The sequence below is a fragment of the Opisthorchis viverrini genome (genome assembly GCF_000715545.1).
Source record: "Opisthorchis viverrini unplaced genomic scaffold opera_v5_323, whole genome shotgun sequence".
NCBI classification, from domain to species: domain Eukaryota; kingdom Metazoa; phylum Platyhelminthes; class Trematoda; order Opisthorchiida; family Opisthorchiidae; genus Opisthorchis; species Opisthorchis viverrini.
Window position 1 is genome coordinate 494,031 of NW_008751983.1, and position 18,339 is coordinate 512,369.

The window sequence follows — 18,339 nt, forward strand, 5'->3', positions numbered from 1 at the left end:
TGTTTCGTCCTCACAATTTAGCAATTGAGCATCCTGGTTGTTTTGAAAATCCAACTCCTATTTGATATGATTCAACTCATTCAGGCGTACACCGGGTACAGGCGGTTAGGCGTACACTACATGCGGTTGAACCTGGGCTGCCGCAGGATCTATCTCATAGTGCGAAGTGGCAGGCTAACTCGGAAACAGATCTGAAGCTTGGTTATCAGATTCTTGCACCTGAAGTGCAGACGTAGCATAATTTATATGATGAAACCGAGTGTTGGTATTTAGCAAATGCGTCAATCAGGGTGGACGGAACAGGTGTGACAGACTGCACCAACAGAATCCTCAACCATTATCCTTATTGACACGTCCTTCAGTTGGGCCAGTTTGTGAACCTAAAGGATGCCACAGCTGGACGACTTGCTCGTAATCCAACGTTTTCAGACAAAGTCAGGACGCCACTTCTCAGTGGACCATCGTGTTGATCGCAGCTCACCAGGCTACCGAGCAAAGTTCGATGCTGAATTACGACGCTCAAACCCAATGGAAGCAAGGTGTCCAACTAATGATAATCTGACTCTGTAGCGGTGGAATAGGTCGCCAGCTACACTTACGCAAACACACCAAGTAGCCGTCTCAGAAGACAATATACTATGAGCTGTTCGGTGCGTTTTCCAACCATCGAATAAAGTAAATCCCTCCTAAGTAACCGGCTCTCAATCGTTCAGCCCATCAATATCCCTAAATGAATTAACATGCAATAAGGTAACGGAGGAAATTCCAAGTCCCTCATACCAGTGAGCGCGAGAAGCGGGAATTAAGCCAATTCCGTAAGTGGCAAACAATCCGTTCAAGGTGACGACTTCTCAGGTACACAATCAACCTGATTCGCATGTCATCAGGAGCTAATACGTGTTTCACATGAAATAACCGAAGTGAGATTAACTAAGTTTTCCGTAGGGCGTACGTACGGTCGATTGGTGAATGGTATGGGGTCCAATAAAACGGAGAGAATAGCCGGCCGAAAGACGATCTCACACAGTTCGCTCGCTAGGCCCGAATTTACACTATCTTACCCATGGTTAAGTGGGAAGGTGCCGCTTCCGAAACAAACAATTAAGTGAATAGGTTTAGTTAAGCCCGTAAATGACAAATAGAACCCAAACGAATGTAAGAAAATGTAATAGCTAGGCACGAACGGATATGCCTACATGATTGCCAATGGAAAGTCAACGGAAGTGGCCGGTGGCATGAACTTACAAGCGAACGTAAGAGTCAGAGACTGGCAAATTAACCCATGAAATAGTTGAAAAAGCTGGTAAGGGCGACATGGGCACAAAAAATCGGGTTGAAGAGTACCACGTCTGATTACCACTCAACTGAACACTGCGAAGAATAGTGTGCATGGGAAAGGTGTCTCTGTACTGTTGAGCGGGAAGCCATAAGTGGATAGATATGTCCTGAAGAAGAGACAAACTGCAGGGGCGTACCCGAATAGGTACAAAACGGTGAAGTCGGAGTTCACGAATGGTACTCGGGAAATAACCAAGAATGGGTAGTGGAATGAAGAGGCAAAAAGGATAAGTCATGCGTAATCACCGGACCTGCAGACAATGGTAGCAATGAGATGCTGTTAGGCGAGTTACATTCCGTTGACTCCATCACAATGGCTTGATGTTATAGTCAGTGCGGTAAATCGAGTCGGTCTCCGAAATGAAGCGCTTGCGATGTCTACAAAGGGGGAGGGGGAAATAAGGGGATGTGGGTTGGGAAGTAGCAGTTAGTTCACACGTCGATCTGGCAATGACACAAAAAGACGCTCTGTGTTGATACAAAGAGTGAAGTTCAAAAGAGCTAAAAAAAACGCACATACACTTCGGTAATAGTGTAGCTCCTATACGATATCACATGTAGTAATCCACCAGAACGGAGGATACTATGGGAACCAGAAATCGCCTGCAGTTTGCAGTCCGTCCCGCTTTAGAGGGAATTTCGCACCAAATGATGGGTCTGGGAGGTCGCTATTGTGATCTCTTCGTAGGTGTACTCCAGGGGAATTAAAGCAGACTGAATCAGATTAACAATGTATGTAATTATTAAAGTAAAGCTTGTGTCAATCACTAGGTGGTTGCAATTACACCCTACGCTCTCTTAAGGCACCCTCGAACTGGTAGCCGGTTATCCTTGGGGATGCGAATTGGCCTTGCCAGAGTTGTTCGACCATTTATTCTGGTGCAACATACAGGGCCAAAACAACTCAGATGTAGCGCTCAATTATGCACAGTTGCGTGCCAGGGTAACGTCACTAGCCAGACCTCTGCAATAAGTGACTCAACACAAGAACAGTTGGCCTTGACAACTGTCCTAATCAGACTCGAACCATGAAGTTCTCTGTTTTCAAGCTCCTACAGACAGTGATGCACACTATTCACCAAAAATGCGTACAAAGTGTTCGGAGCCCAGCCGTCCCTAATAACCGAACATCACATCATTTGGACGGATGTGTCACGTGCAGGACACGGACCAAACGAAGGCATGCCCTGATTGGCCAGAATGTCAGCCAATCCGGGTCGAGCATCCTTGACTTGACGCTTCTCGCCCCTCACGGTGCTTCTAGCAGGACCTTGTGGAACACTGTGATTACCCTATAAATACAGATGTAATGATTCTCTTTTTGTCTCCACAAAGGGCTGTGTAGAGCTACCGTGCCATTTTGATATACCGTAGTGGGCGGAGCAGGAAGCCAAGAGTTGCACTACCGTCCAGCAAGGCACAACACAAAACGACCACTTGTATCCACACACAGGACTGCTGGACGTCTGTAAAGAGTTTGCAACTGTTATGCGACATTTCAAACTAGCTCCTCACCGAAGGTCAACTGGCACTTTGTCACACCAGACAGTGCAGTTTTAAACGGTGATCCCCAGGCTTTCTCGCTATGCCACTCGACCGAACTTTTTCGCATGACCGCAAGAAGCCAAAGTGATAAGGTAGACAGCTGAATTGAACCACAGGCATTCCAGGGCGTGATGTTCATACCTCGTGGTCCTCCTCGAAGTGTTGCGATGAGAGTCGTGAGCATACGATGAAACTCCCGGTCTTTTTGGTTCTCCCTGACGGCCAACACTGCTATTCCCAGATCTTCAGCTACCGGCTTATATTTCATAATCACTCTCCTACCCATATGTACATAATCATCACTTTGCTCTTCAAACTAACGTTTCCGAAGAGAGTTATGGAGCAATGATCTCTATGCTTTCTACGTGCTGACGGCCTATTATGCCGGTTCTCACTCGTCATCAGGTCGGTTGCTACCACAAAGCGGACTGTTGATCAGTTGAATCGAGCACTGGAACAACGTGCGAATGCAGTTGGCTGCATAACACGATTGAATGGGCGGCTAGTTGTCGTCCCGTTTATTCGGATTCACTTCTCATTGTTGTTTGGAATATGTGAGTAATTTAGTAAATTAACTTCACGCCACACTGGTTTGCCGCCATAGGTGAAAAGTGCATCCAGATGAAGCGATGAAAAACCGTATAAAACCGGAGTTGGAACAATTACGGGGTGAGTGAAACTTCATTTAAAAATACGAGCTTTCTGACACCAAAACGCCTTCAGTGGAGCAGTCACCTGCAAGCATGAGGTTAGGGTTCGATTACGTCCAGTCTTGCAGTAGCACTGTACGCGCGCGAAGTGCACACCTAGCTGTGGAGAAGCATTATTTCGGTTATTTAAAATGGCTTGCATTTCTAGAGGACTTGACCCAAGAAGAGCGATGTCATGGGTGTTTTTACCGTCCGTTAGCGAACACCCCGGGAACAGTTTGATATCACTGGGAGCTTCTTTGAAGAGTATAAGATGCAAACCATCTGAACCAGGTGCTTTGTTGAGCTGAAGCAATGAGATTACAAGCTGAACCTCCTCTGCAGATAGCAAACTGGCATCCACTTTCCACAGTTTCATTCCGTTCTTCCACATATTCAACTGACGGTGGCCAGCTTAACTGTTCTTCAGCGTTCTTCTCCATCGGTCAAGACGACTTTTCTGTGAATGAATCGAGATCCTCACTTTTTCGGATAGTTTCACAAACCCCCATCCTTCTCGGGTCAGTTTACTGGATGAACTGTAACTGGGTGCATTTGTTTGCTGTTACAAAAGCTCTCTCCGTTTCGTGGGCTTTTACAGTCAGTCAGCACCCTCAGTCATCCCTCGGGCTTGTAATTCGGCATTTGAGGGATCTGAGGGTCCCATTAGTTGTTTGCTGCCGGTATAACTTTCCTAGCCTCACTTAGAGCCGCTGAAGGTGATCCAGTGTTCATTGGACCGTGTGAGTGACCTCGGGCAGACAGTATCAAGGGTTGCAAGCATGGTCTCTTTCAACTTCTGTCTTTCAAAACATTGTGCCCGTTGAGTTCTTGGAGCTTATCAGGCAACTCAACTCGATATTGTCGAGCTCGTAGGTTATGAACTGAACGACTTTTCATCCACCGATGTATCCGATAAGGAACGCGAACAGATACGCATGCCCGCACAATGCCGTGATCGGTGTCCGGACACCGGAACAGCACCCGTCAAGTGACAGGAATAGAGATGAGGAAAATAAGTGTCATGGTTGGACATCACTTTAGGAAGGCTTTTGGAAGGTTCCTCACGCAAAAATCTGAAAAAAATTCGGCTCCTTCTGACACTGGCGCCCGACAGTGGCTGAAAACCGTCACGCTATTACTGGACGATCTTTCAAGCTGAAAGTAAATGCCATTATGCAACTTGTAGAGACATTGAGCACTCAAGCAGGACAAGTGACTAGTAAACAAAGGGGACATTCAGAACGTCGTCGGAGTAAAGGAAAAAGCATCAAGGAGCCTTATAGAAAGGTGAGGATCAGTAATGAGCTCCCTAGATTTTGCCGTAGAACAAGTACCGGCCGTCAGTGTCTAACTTAGCGTTAAACAACAAACCAAAGACAAGTAAATAAGCTTTAAAGGAATTTCGACACCGAATGGACCGGAAGTTGTGAATACCAGTACCGATGAAACAGTCTTGGTGGTTTGCTTGTGGTACATGGTACATAAATACAGTGGGACTCAAGGTTACCAATCAAACTCGTCACTTGGTATTGTGGCACTTTCCTGGATATCACACTTGTCGTGGCAGTTTAATCCTGTTAAATAGGGAAAAATGGCTTTCACGTACAAACTTTTTCGAGATTGTAAGGGAAAAGGGCAGCACCGGCTCGAAAACGAGCCCCAGATGAACTTACTTGACAGGCATTTCCGAGACGAGTTTCTTTGGCAAAAAACCGGCTGCATGTGCGGCAGTCACAAAACGCTCCATAAGCGTGTAAGCAGCTGGAACATCCAGTTGTAAATCCGGTAATTCGGCGTAGACACGCCTTACGCCGAGCGCCAGTTGGTTGGGAGTAATCACAACTGAATGGCACAACTCCTTGAGCAGTCGGACGACGCGTGCACGTGCAACGTCAGTGCTACGTTCGATCGCCATTATTACAGCCTGCAGGCAATGACGAAAAGTTGAAGTCGCACTTAGGTTGATTCCATATGATGAAAACAAGGATGCAAGTGGCGTAATTGAGCTCTCGAATATGGCCGGAAAATGCTCACCATACTACTGGAGATAGGCCACATCTGTCACCAAATGAAATTTATTGAGTTTGAATGCACACACAACCTCACTGAGTATTGCTGCTCACATGTGGAATATTGAAAGCGAACAATCAAGTGTCGATGTGCTCAATAAAATACTTCCATCTATCAGCATAGTTTCGGTAATTTAAAAATAGCCGAAGATCCTGAAAAGCAGTTTTGAGCGAAATGCGTGACAAAAATACTGTGCGGCGAAGGTCCTGCAGACACAAGTTCAAAAATAGAGAAACAGGATGTCGGAAGCACCGACGACAAGGGATCAGAGACGGGAATAAAAACGTCAATCTCAACCAGATGCGACAGCCACAGTGCTGCATTTAGGTTGTGAATGCATGCGGCACAATGCAAATATAATGCTTCGGTTGTACCACTCTTGCAATTCTCCTGCTTTACACCGAGTATTAGTAATTCAAGACGAACGTAAAAAATTACATGAACATTCAACAGCGTTTGACAATTCGCCCTCTCTTCAACCCTATGGTTGTCAAATGACCCACAGACCTTCCATGTTGGTCAAAGCCACGCACAGATCGAACATCCACTACAACCAAATGTCAAAAAGATGTAGTTCAACAACTTGAGTATTGTACCAACCGAAATAGGTGGCCCGTGTGCAGCACATTCACAGATGAATAGTCCAAATGAGATTCAGTTTGTATTCAACTGAGTCCCCCGATGACATCAAATCACTCTGAAATGAGTGAATTTCGCCACTTGTGCTAGTTTGCGTTCAAAACATAAGGCTGACGAGAACACAGGAACTACACCTACCTGATGAACTCCAGTTGCGAAATCGATGGTGGGCCCGTTGAAGAGTTTTCAGCAACCTAATGAATAGTGAATATACTCCTTCGGTACTTTAGGCCACGGTTAAGGACGACAACCTGATAAGATCGACGAGTAGCTTTTGCATACGAAAAAAATGAGAATTCCTGTCACATGATGACCGTAGCCAACCCTATCTAATTAGAAAGCATTAGAGGGCATAGATTGTGTGGTGGTTGGTTTGAATAGTTTTCTTATGTGTCTTGAAATACGAAGCCAACCATTTTACCAGTGAAAATTAAGACAACTTGAAAGTAAAACGCCTAGATTTTCCACCCACACACAAATTAATCGAACCACGTAAATACGTACAAGGCCAGCAGATCCGAGGCATCCATGGCGCTAACTGTCCGGTAAGTCCTGGCAACTTACCACTGATCGACACACCTAGGATAGCGAATGAAACCTAGGAACAAACATACGCACATCGTTCAGTTATGACCACGTGATAATTCGGATGTGTTCAGTGTGCGTTGATGAATGTGACAAAACAGTCGCTCTGCAATATGGCCGGAGTGCGAATCTCCACACAGTTAACGATATGCGCTTCTAACATGTTCCTATGGGGACGAAGCTCGAGTCCTTTACTATGAACTGACGAGAATAATCCCACTGGAACGCAAGGACTATCCACGCAATTTATACGGACACATCTGTCAAATTCCGAGATAACCTGCAAGTAGTCTCATCTGAGAACGGAATCAATGAGAACAATAAGGAAACCGTTTTAAAATAAGCATGTGTTGAAGCGTTTCGTGGTACGCATTACCTGAAATACCACTCAGCTCCAAACTGCATTCCCATAAGGACTGGTAAGTTTCCTTCGTTCGGAGGTACTTCCAACAGCATCATTTCGATAATTACGAAGTTACCCACCTCACATACAATCTACGACTGCATTCAAAAGAATTCTATAAACCAATCAAAAACAATCCTGGAGGATGCCTGATAAAAGTTGGAGGTTATTTTGATACACCATGTTTATGTGATGATGTGGTCGGACCCCGAAGACATCGGTCAACTGATGCTCTTCGCCTTTTTGGAACACATCGGGCTGGCCCTGATGGCATCAGTCAAGGCTGAGAAACATCCGTATTTGAGTCTGGGCGAGACGGTCCAAGTGGTTAGAGCGCGAATTTACATCCCTACCAATCAAGTGGTCAAATTTGGTAATTACCAGATCTTCCTGTGAAGCTTGGTAACTTGTCAAATAAATATTCTGACTATTCACATCTAGGGAAACCGTTCTAAATCAATGACCGATTAGAACAGGGCCCGCTTTGCACCATGCCTTTCCCTACACTTACAGACAATTCCACCCACCGGTTGCAGGTATATTTCCAGCTTTGTGACGGAACTCTAAAAATATGAAAGGACAGCCAGGTCTTCAAAGCCATGGCATTTCGAACATTTTGAAACTACATACATCCTAGTGCATGAAACTAGGTCACCACAAATATATATGGATCGTACTTACACCGCAATGTCGGAAATACGGCTCGTATCGACTAGTAATCATAGCAACTGCATCAACTGTGTTTGCAGCACTGAAGTGAAGTCTGATGGAATCAGAAATGCAACTCTGCTAGGTTATCATCCTAAGCAAGCAGCTACCACACACCAATGTCTGCGCACTTCTAGTTACTCCTCAAATGACACTGTTGACCAATCACACAATAGCTTATAAGCCGAACAATGTCAGGAGCAGCAAGATACTAAACGATGTGACATAAGGATGAGGGTGCCAGGACGATTGTCCGTCAAACGACCATCTACAATGCAACCGAATTATAACGTAATACCACCATCAGACTCACCATATGTAGAATTATTTCAGGTACGTATTAAATGGTGAAGTGTCGGCAGCCTAAGAACTTTCGGTATCTGGTGAGGAGTACAAAGTGGCTTAACCAGAATCATGAAATCCCGTTGTCACTGCTAAGCGCGACGGCTGCACATGCAAACGATCTCGCGCATTGATGGTAGTGTTAAGTTACCTTCAGTAGCTACAGCGCTCATTCTGAATGTCTAGTGCAATCAAACATATTCGCTTCATAATTTGTTTCCGTTTGAGTGGACAGTTTAGGATGTAGGATGATGGATGTCACGACAAGCGGCAAAAAAGGTTAGTGTAAGACGTTAGCGACATACCTGAAAGACCAACTCATGATGGAAGTGTGGGGAGTCAAGTTCCAGCAAAGCATCTGTAGCCTCTTCCAGATCATCCGATTCCATGAAGGCTTTCAACAGACCTTGGATCTTTTTTATCAAGACCTTCGTTGCCTTTGGTCCAAAAGGAACACCCCAAATGTTGTCCAATCGTGCAAAGGCATGGCTCAGATTGAGCAGATCTTCTGCCCTAACCAAAGCCTCCAAGGCGACCTCTGGGCGAGTTACCATCGAAGCACTGAGGCTAGATGCTGAGCCAATCCCGCTACTGACAGATGTACCCACCATTTGATCCATGCTTGTGTGATGCAGGCCATTGCTGCTGTCACTAAGGTTCCGTGTTCCCGGGCGTGATGGGGCGTCCGGAGTGGAAAGACCTTGTTCAAAACCAACAGACTCTAGTGTGTTAACCGGAGGCGCAGAAATAGGCGGTGACGCACCATTTTTGGAATCACCATGGCAATGCACAGATGCAGGTTGGGAGAATACAGCTTTCTGGAACTCGATGAACTTGGGAGGGAGTATGTCATCCACCATGGCTCGAGCAATGAAGCGACCAACATGCTGAAAAAGTTAACGAGGCAGGAAATCACACTTCGAAAGTGAAGACAAGTTAGTGTGCCTAGGTGTCTGTGCTGCATAAAAACGAGACGGTCTTAAGCACGGCAAGGGCATGGTAAGTTTCTCTTTCTGGTTAGAACTTGTATAGAAACCAGAAACCTTTGTGTTCACTAATCTTGCTACTTAGAAGCCGAGATCAAACCAAAGTAAAACAAAGACTGTTTCGAACCCTAGTTGCGCTTCGAACTCTCATTAGAGGAAACTTGTGACACAAAACCAGTATTCAAATTAGTCGCTTAAAGCCGTTTGATTAAAACACTGCAAAATTTCGCATCGCACCAAACTTTAAATGTCAGTGGCAGACAATAGCATCCAATGAAATGAAGAAGAACGATTGCCGTAAAACGTCGACAGTGCATCCGAAACAGCACTTTTCTTAATTATATGCTGTTCAGGGTAGGTGACACTAGGATGAATATGCGGTCATTTTTTGCTGCGGAATGAAAATCGCTATTGATGTCTTTAAAACTATGTAACTAGGGTTCAGAATGCACGACGATTTTTCAGTCCGAAACGTTTCTAATATGTACACAAAAACTCATCCGTACTCATTGCGGCCCGCAAGCGCGGAGAAAGTACCACCAAATGACTGAAGCCAACTTTAACGCATCGTGGTTTGACACTCAAGCTGAAGACACTATGTATTGAACAACACGTTTATGTTGGACAAAATTTTTCTAGATCCTTTGCACTAGTATAACCGAAGTTCACTTACTTCAAAGACTGATTAACAGTCCCGGTTGAAAGTGGCCAAGGTTCGAATTTCTCGATCTGAAAGCGCTTTTGGTTCATTTTTACGGAATTTTCAGACTACCCTAGTACAGACGACTTCAAACATATCGAATCTTCCCCAATACACACCCATCTGTAGCCTATATCATAGTCCATCTAGCGAGCCAAAGGTGCAATGAATAACAGTAGGGTCGACTGGTTGTAGTTATTTTTGCCCAGCCTACTGGCTCTGACCTATAAAGCACCTACGTTTTTGGATGAACAGATCTTGGCAGTCATGACAAGGTATCGAACTTAGGTTTCGACGATAATACTATCGTCACGGATGTGCGGTTATGCCGCGTGTGGTCAGCGGGGAGAATTTGTCATCATTACCGTGCTCCAACTCCAATTCGAAGTTCAGAGAACGCTAGGCTCATAAAGGCGAACGAGAACATAAGAAAAATGGATTTACCTTGAAAATCGGTTTTACGGTTACTGCACTACATGATCTGCTTCGAGATCGCCGTTCATTGCTTGTGACACCTGGAGAACGAAGACAAGGCTGTACATAGATGACTAGCTGTTGTTTGGTATCTTTTGCTTTTTGGTAGCAGATGTCGCTCTTCAACCGCAAAAAATCAATGCATTGTCAAACCATAACTGTTTTTGACAGCTCAGTGGGCCACAGCACCGAAGTAGTTGTGCAAAATGCATGTGGCCACGACAGTTTTTAACATCAACGCATGACTAAGTGTAGATGATATCAAATTAACCGCTCGGCTGTAGCACCCTCTCGGCGTATATCTGCCATCCAACCCACATGAGACACGAGGGCTGAGATACTGCCCAGCTGCTCAAGCTTATAGGAGCAGTTGAGATGCTGAGGATGGACTCGAACTACGAACCTTGTAATTTCGTGTCTCAACCCTTGATATCTCGAGCTCGTAGATGCATTTCACCATGACCAGAAACCGATAGCATCTGACAAGTGCTTTACTGCAATCAATTTGCAGTCCCTAACAGAGACAGCGCTATCAAACTGCACGACGATCACACAGAAAACGTAGGGCGGATAGTCCAAACCGGTTAGATCATTGCGGCGGAAATCCTGACTTGACGATACAACAATTGAGTTGTGCAAGGAATATTTTTACGTAGCCAACGGACAAAGCGAACTAGAGCAGGCAAACGAGAGACGATAGAGTCGGCCGATTGCTTGCGTAGCTGTCATAAATTGAGCGCACCAGGGCATAAAAAATCGTTTAGCTGTAGCAGCCTTCCGGTGCTTGAATGTCGTGCCACCCGAAGGTTGCACGAGGGCTGGGATACCGACAGGTTGCCCAAGCTCAGACAAAAGTCGAGAAGCACCGACCTTCCGGTCAGTAAATTCGCGCCCTAACCACTTGGGCCATCTCGCTCCTAGAAAGTATATGCGCCTTAGAATGCTTGTGCCAGGTCAATAACAGATGCCCCGCTATCACCCACTCTTTTTTCTCTTCTTTCTACGGCTTTCAAGTAAAGATAAACTTTGTGGTTGTGCAGCAGTGAAGCACCTCTGTTAACACCGATGTCGGTGTATCTGATGATGACAATGATGAGCAAACCCATCGTGGTAACTGACGTGTGAGCATCCTAAACACATGTCCTAGCCACCAGTTAGTGTCGGTCAGAAATGTACTTAAAAGGACAATAATAAGCGTCCAGCTGTAGCAGTCTTCCGGTGCCTAAATTTCATGCAAGAGGGATAGGATACTTCCAGATTGCCAAAGCTTGGATACAAGCAATCTAAATACAGAGATATGGTTTGAATGATGGAGCTTCCAGTCAGTAAATTCGCACTCTAACAGCTGAGCCACCTCGCCCTTTATAATGAACAAATAGCCCATGGCAACAATCGGGGACAAATTCGTATCGTATATGGGGAATTGTTTGTAAGGATTGGTGATAAAAAGCATTGAACATATTGTCTTCCAACCACAAAACTCGCGAAAAGTTTTCGTTCAGAAGCATGGTGCATTTTCAGAGTCAAAATACCTCTGGGTCACCGATAACGAAGTGTTGCAAAGGCCAAGCGAACTTTGGTAATGCGGTTAGTTATTCCATCTTAGAGACTCGAAGTGTTGCGACATTTATTTCGCCTTCATGGTTAGATCACCATCCCTGGCTACCCTTCTAAAGATACAGACGTCTCGAGCCACTAACCAGCCGGGATATAGGTATGGTCAGCAAGAATATGCTGCCTCCCTCATATGTCCTAATCTTGTTCAACTCCGTGGTTGGCCGGACCATGCATCAAGTTGCCCACGGGAAGTGCAAGGTGCGTGTTGGATATGACGTATTGATAATCGATTTGCGGGTGATCATCATCATCATCATCATCTCATCATCGACAGCATGACTTTATCGTTTTCACCACCGCATTCTATTAATCGGCGACAGGTACTCAACCAAGCTCACCTGTTATTTCACTGACGAGTTGAATATCAACGTTCCCCTCCTCAAACAGTCCCAAAAGGCCCCTTATGTGCTCAGCTGTACCCAAAAAGATATAGGTTTAGTCGGCCTATTGGAATACCACTGCCTATGAAGAAACAAGCAAAGCAGAAAACGACAATAAACCGAAATGCTAGATGATATTTGATGCTAGATGGCTTTGGCGAGCCCCACAGGCTGATTTGCCAAGCGTCCACAGATTACCAAAAGTCAAATGAATCATGGGATAAGAGTGGCAATCGTGAAAATGAATTTTGTGACGGAGAACGAAAGTCCGGGTCTATCCAGACCTTTATCAGTCTCAGCCATTCAGTAGTTTTCTTGAAATAAGAAACCCAGACAACCTGATTCAGGATAATGCAGTTCCGTTCACCAAGGATAAGGAAGTGACAGGACAGTGTAAATGAGGATCAGTGTCTCAATAAGTTTACTGACGTTGAACTACTTCAATTCCCTTGAGGCAACTACGTACCAGCGGTGTCTTTATTGTATGCGCGCCACAGTTTGCTGGAGAAGTGTGAAGTTACTTAGTTTATTTCAGATGGTTTGAGATGTATGACCAAGCCGGAATGTTGTACGGTGGCGTACAGATTCTCCAGTTCTCAACGTAGACGGCGTAGACAATGTGGTCTTGTTAGGACACGATCCTCCAGGCAGTCCACTTCACTAGTTAATTGTCGATGGAAGTAACTTGATTGAGTTGTTCACCACCCACGCAAGAATTGCTTGTGCATGTCCGGTTTACAGTCCCACTACAGCCGGCTCTCGCCAGCGAACAACTAGTTTCGGATTGTTTAACTCACCTATAAGGCTAAATGTTGAGTATAGAGATGGCATTCTGAATCGTGAAAACACGGTAGAACGTCTTCAAACTTCGACATCTCTGGAAACGGCGTGACACAAACCTCCTTCTAAGAGAATGAATGTATTTTGTACCAATCAGACCGACAACTATCTGCGGATGCAAAAGCTGACGACTCATGCGGGTGCTATGTAACGGCCGTCTATATTCGACCATTGCTGTTCATGGAGTACTTCTCATACTTGGTAGGAGTCCCATAATTAATTAAAATACGGCCAGTACAGCGGTTGTGATGTCGTACGCTACATGACAGTCATTTGCCCCGATCAGTTAGACTGGCTCAAAGACGTTCTAGGAATGCGACCACAACGACCAATTAAATGTGTCCTGTTCGGCTTACTGGATTTTGGAGTGAACGGTCCTGGACGTCATAAAGACTAACCAACAAAATGGATGCCATACAGATGACTCTTAGTGGGTCTGCAGGTGAATCCGCTAGGCGCCTTGGCCGAGACATACAGGATAGCGAGCAATTGTGGTTAGACACAGTGTTGTCACGATACAGAACTAGAATCATTGGCATATTTCTCTAGCTGATTTTCGTATTCCCGTTTTATTGCCATTCTCTAATGGCCAATTTCACAAAACGGTATAATTGTTGGCACAACGGTAGTTTCAAAGACTATTCCGCAGTGAGGGGGAAATAAAGTTAGTTGCACAGTAAAATGATTGTCACTAGGCGACATCCTAATGCCCTCCACATCACACTGAAAAACGAATGCTCGTTACTTTGCCAGATTGCTGTCCTTTAACTCTTCTAACATTATTGGATGGTGAGAAAACTCGATCCAATGTAAACTGCAGTGACTATGTTAAGAGAGCCACCGCCAGGCACAAAGTGGGAACTCACTACATGTTATGAACACGAAAATAAATCGAAAGACTAAAGTATGGGAACACGTACCTCAGACGCCTTGGGGAAGTCAATGATAATTTCACCGAGCTCGCTAAGAACGAGTGAAAATCCTTGCTGCACGTGTGCCTGGTTGATTACTTTTCCACACAAGTCCGATAACAATTCAGATGTCAACTCGTATTGAGTTTGTTTATGTTGCAAAGCCATGGTGATAGCCAGATATGGAAGCCGCCGGCGCTGATGAGGGGCAAGGTTTAAGTCGGCCAAAGAATCCTAGAGAAATTAGGCAAATGAGGGAACGTAGGGTATCGTTTAAGAAAAGAGCACGTTACTAAAGTTAAACAGAATTAACAGTGATTTATAAACGGTAAGAATCCAGGTAACCCTATCCGACAAAACCCCTGGATAATTTAAACTGCTAGTTTTTCAGAGAAGAAAACCCTTGGATAATTTAAACTGCTAGTTTTTCAGAGCTAGTGTCCATCGGTGGGTAGAGAATAAATTCGTGAGCGCACTTATCGCAAAAGCATGAAACGGACATTTTGTTCCTAATCGTGAATGAAGCAGTTATACAATCTTGGTTTGTCGCTTCTCAAATGATCGTGCTTCTGACAATACTGAAGGGCTGATAATTACTCAAGAAGACTAAGAGTTCTATGTTATGACCATCTGGGATATATTTTGTCGCCTCTTGTGCCTGAAAACCACCATGACTGGGGCGATAGTACGCGGACGTTGTACAACTCAAATTATTCCAGTATACGACATCGAAGTGGACACCCCTCAAATCTAAGCTTAGATAGAAACTGATGGCACGAAAACCAACCAATCTTACAACCATAAAAACAACAACAGAAGCCTCTCGAATTAATCCTTGCAAAGCGAATCTCCGGAGTGATAAAAATGAGGATTCATCCGACTGCATTGGAGATGACCTACTGACGTGTGGTCACCTTCCCAGAACTCCATTGGTGGAACTGAGTTGATATCATTGCGAATCTCGAAAGCCCTCAACCGAGTTGGATGTACGGTCCGCATCGAACCCTAAAAGGATGGGAAACTTCTCCAGAATCGTTCACATATGTCTAAACATAGGCCCATTGGCACGCAGCTACTGAACACGCTACTTAGCATTCAAGGAGAAGCACTAGAAGTTGTGGTACGTTTTACGTATCCTGGGAGTTCCATTGATCTCGACTCCAGTGTGACAGATGGGGCCACTATACTAATCTCTAAGACTCGGGTTGCATCTGTAGATTTGAGGCAAATGGCAGCAAAACGGCATATCACTACATCTCAAGGAGGGTGTATGCAGCTACAGTAAGGGTTGTTTCGTCATACGGCTGAGACGCGTCTTCTTCGAGCAGCAGAACCGAGAAATCTTTGGGCCTGCGACAACTGTTGTCTCAGAGCCATAGCTCACGTGGGCTGACGCAGAATCCGCAGAGGTAACCATAAATGCACGGATGTGCAACAGGGACTTCAGCTGAAGAATGTGTCGAGCACTAAAAGCTGCGCTATTTAGGGCATATATTGCGCATGCCAAATAATCGTTTGCCGAAGTGCTGCTTTCTGTGCCCTATTCAGAGTGGCGGAAGCAGAGGTCGCCAACCTGACCTGGAAAGTATGGTAACGATTACGAAGTCTGAGTGCTGGTGATCCGACACACCCAAAATGGGGCCCACGGGATCCCCGTGGTGCGTGCCTGGAGACACTGCATGCTATGGCGGCTAGCCGATGTCGATGTTGTTCTTGTTAGTTCCCATCCAGCTTGCTTGAATAAACATCTGGAGGCGTAGGCACTTCAGAATGATTGTGATAGACCAGCACTTCCTCATCCATTTTCATACTTTTCCCTATAACACGACCTTCAAATAAATCATGAGTGTATAGCGGCGAAGCGTCAGTGTTGAACACTGATGCCGTGTCGATGGTGGTGCAGGTGGTAACACTCCAGCTGTCCTGATCCTGGCGTTTCCAGAGAAAGAACTAAGTCACACAGTATAATTAGCGCCCAGAGCAAGCAGAAAACCACCTACAGCGTGTAGGCGCTGAGCCCACACACCGATGCACGACCAAATTACTGCCCTCTGATGACGTCACCCGGATTAGTTTGCGACCAAACTGTCCAGCTCAACGAAGAGGATTAGGTTTCCGGCCACTTGGGAAATATTCTGAGTACTGAACGAGGAGGCTCATCGTCGATGATCTGGCATTGTTTGACTCGAGGAGCTAATCCAAAGTGAATTCCGGTGGCTAGGTTGATACGACTGTACAACACTGAAGCAATGGTACCCCACGCGGATACTGCTGTCAACGACTACACCCTTGGGACAGAACGCAGCGCCCTTTTTAAAATCGGTAGTTTTTGGTTGGCTACGTAGAATGAGCTTCAAAAAGATAGGCCATGAATTTATATATTGCGTTCGGTAGAAGAGGAAAACGCAGAAACAGGTGACAGTGGAAGTCTCACCAATGTAGCGTGTTTCCTCTGTGAAACAAATGGCGAAATACATTATCGACTGCTTCTGAAATTGACAACTTATAGGGTGGAGAGGACCTGAACTGGGAACTTAAGCATCGGGCGCGTTACTTATACGTAATCGGCTAGTTGCACAAGGATCTGCTCTAGAAACGAAAGTAGTGTGAGCAAACGGTTCTCAGCCTGAAATCTCGACCTATAATGATCTAATACAAATCTTCCAAGGTTCTCTAAATGACTAAAAAGTGGCAACGACAATGGAACCTGCCTACACTATGTTAACAATGCAACGTCCAAAAACGGCTAGAATGTATCACATAGGTGGTGGCATGTTGAAAGGACCTGAGACCTTTGTTGAATTCAAAAACTCAATAGAAACCGAAAGGGATGCCACAACCAGATGAATACAGGAAGTCAACTCAGAAGCTATCTCTCAATGTATTTTTTCGTGCACATCAGATCAGTTTCTAATAGTGGACGAAGCGCAACACGCTCAAGAGGCCAAAAACTGGCAGCACAGAGTGAGTGATGTAAAACACTACCCGGCTTCAGAAACTTGAGAAGTCCTCCACTTCAATGTCGGATCTACCGCACACACGAAAAACAAAAAAACTGTAACGGCGTAAATAAATGACTGACGGAGAAGCATTCCGGAACAAAAGGGAACGCCTGCATCCCCTGATCATGACAACCGAGGAGGTCAACTCAAGGGGGCCAATCTGTAGAAGTCGCGGTACTCCAGGTTTCAAGATGAAGCATCTGAAGACCGTTGGATACTGTCGCTTAGTGAGAGTTGTCCACCTACAGTGCTGTATTTGAACACTAATTTATCAGTTCCCGCCTATAATGCGCAGCTACCTACTCCACTTCCTTGAATCATCCGTGAACAAAACTGTGGCAGCTACAACCACCGTACGATAAGTACGCGATTACAGCTGAAAATGATGATATGCTCAAACGTAACTCCTCAGCCGCTTGATGTCCCATCGTTTTTGGAATGATCTGCAGAGATTTTCGAGAATTAACTGTACTCGACCAACTTTAGGAAAACATTAGCCACAACGGTACCCCCTTCGTAACTGATGTCCTCCGGTCTTTCTTCAGCCGGTTGGGACTTAGGATGTTTTGATCCTGTGTACCATCATGGCAGTTGTTCCTATGTTACAACCTATTTTCAGTATTCCCTCAAAAGTCTATACTTACAGTACAATCTAAACACTCAGTTGTAACATCCTTCCGGTGGCTAGCTGCCACACCACACGAGGCAAGCACGAGATGGCTTCACGGTTAGCGCACAGATTTCCTGACCGGAAAGTTTGTGGTTCGAACCTCAACTCGGCCTGTTGTATGGGTAGATGATGTGAGGCGTCTTCAGGTTTTCGACCACCGATGCCTCAGAAGCGTGGCTGGTTTCAGATGGCGTCAGCGTATCAGCAACGAGGCGATTAGAAAACGAGTATATGGTTGTGTTGCAGGCACCTCAATCCGGGAAAACATCCAGCATCATCGACTACGATGGTTCGGTCATGTGCTACGCATGCCGAAACACCGTCTACCGAGACGAGCGTTGTTCTCCATGCCTCCTTCAGGATGGCGCAAACCGCGAGGTGGACAGCACATGACTTGGCAAAAAGGCGTGAAAGAGATCACGAAGAGTTTGGGTGTT

The 18,339-nt window shown here is 45.4% G+C and overlaps 2 protein-coding genes across 2 annotated transcripts in view; one reads left to right on the forward strand and one right to left on the reverse strand.

Moving 5' to 3' along the window:
* Window positions 1–387: 387 nt before the first annotated feature.
* On the forward strand, window positions 388–570 carry T265_10028 (hypothetical protein; the record flags this gene model as incomplete). The annotated part of the gene is made up of 1 exon (XM_009176276.1): window positions 388–570. The coding sequence occupies one exon, from the start codon at window positions 388–390 to the stop codon at window positions 568–570; it is 183 nt and encodes a 60-aa protein (XP_009174540.1).
* A 516-nt stretch (window positions 571–1,086) lies between these two features.
* Window positions 1,087–18,339, reverse strand: part of T265_10029 (hypothetical protein) — a gene marked incomplete at both ends in the record, with an annotated part of 18,654 nt that continues 1,401 nt past the window's right edge. Inside the window, 4 exons of the mRNA XM_009176277.1 lie at window positions 1,087–1,716; window positions 5,249–5,499; window positions 8,628–9,209; window positions 14,240–14,464. Coding sequence (XP_009174541.1) covers window positions 1,647–1,716; window positions 5,249–5,499; window positions 8,628–9,209; window positions 14,240–14,464 — 1,128 coding nt within the window. The remainder of the gene's footprint in view (window positions 1,717–5,248; window positions 5,500–8,627; window positions 9,210–14,239; window positions 14,465–18,339) is intronic.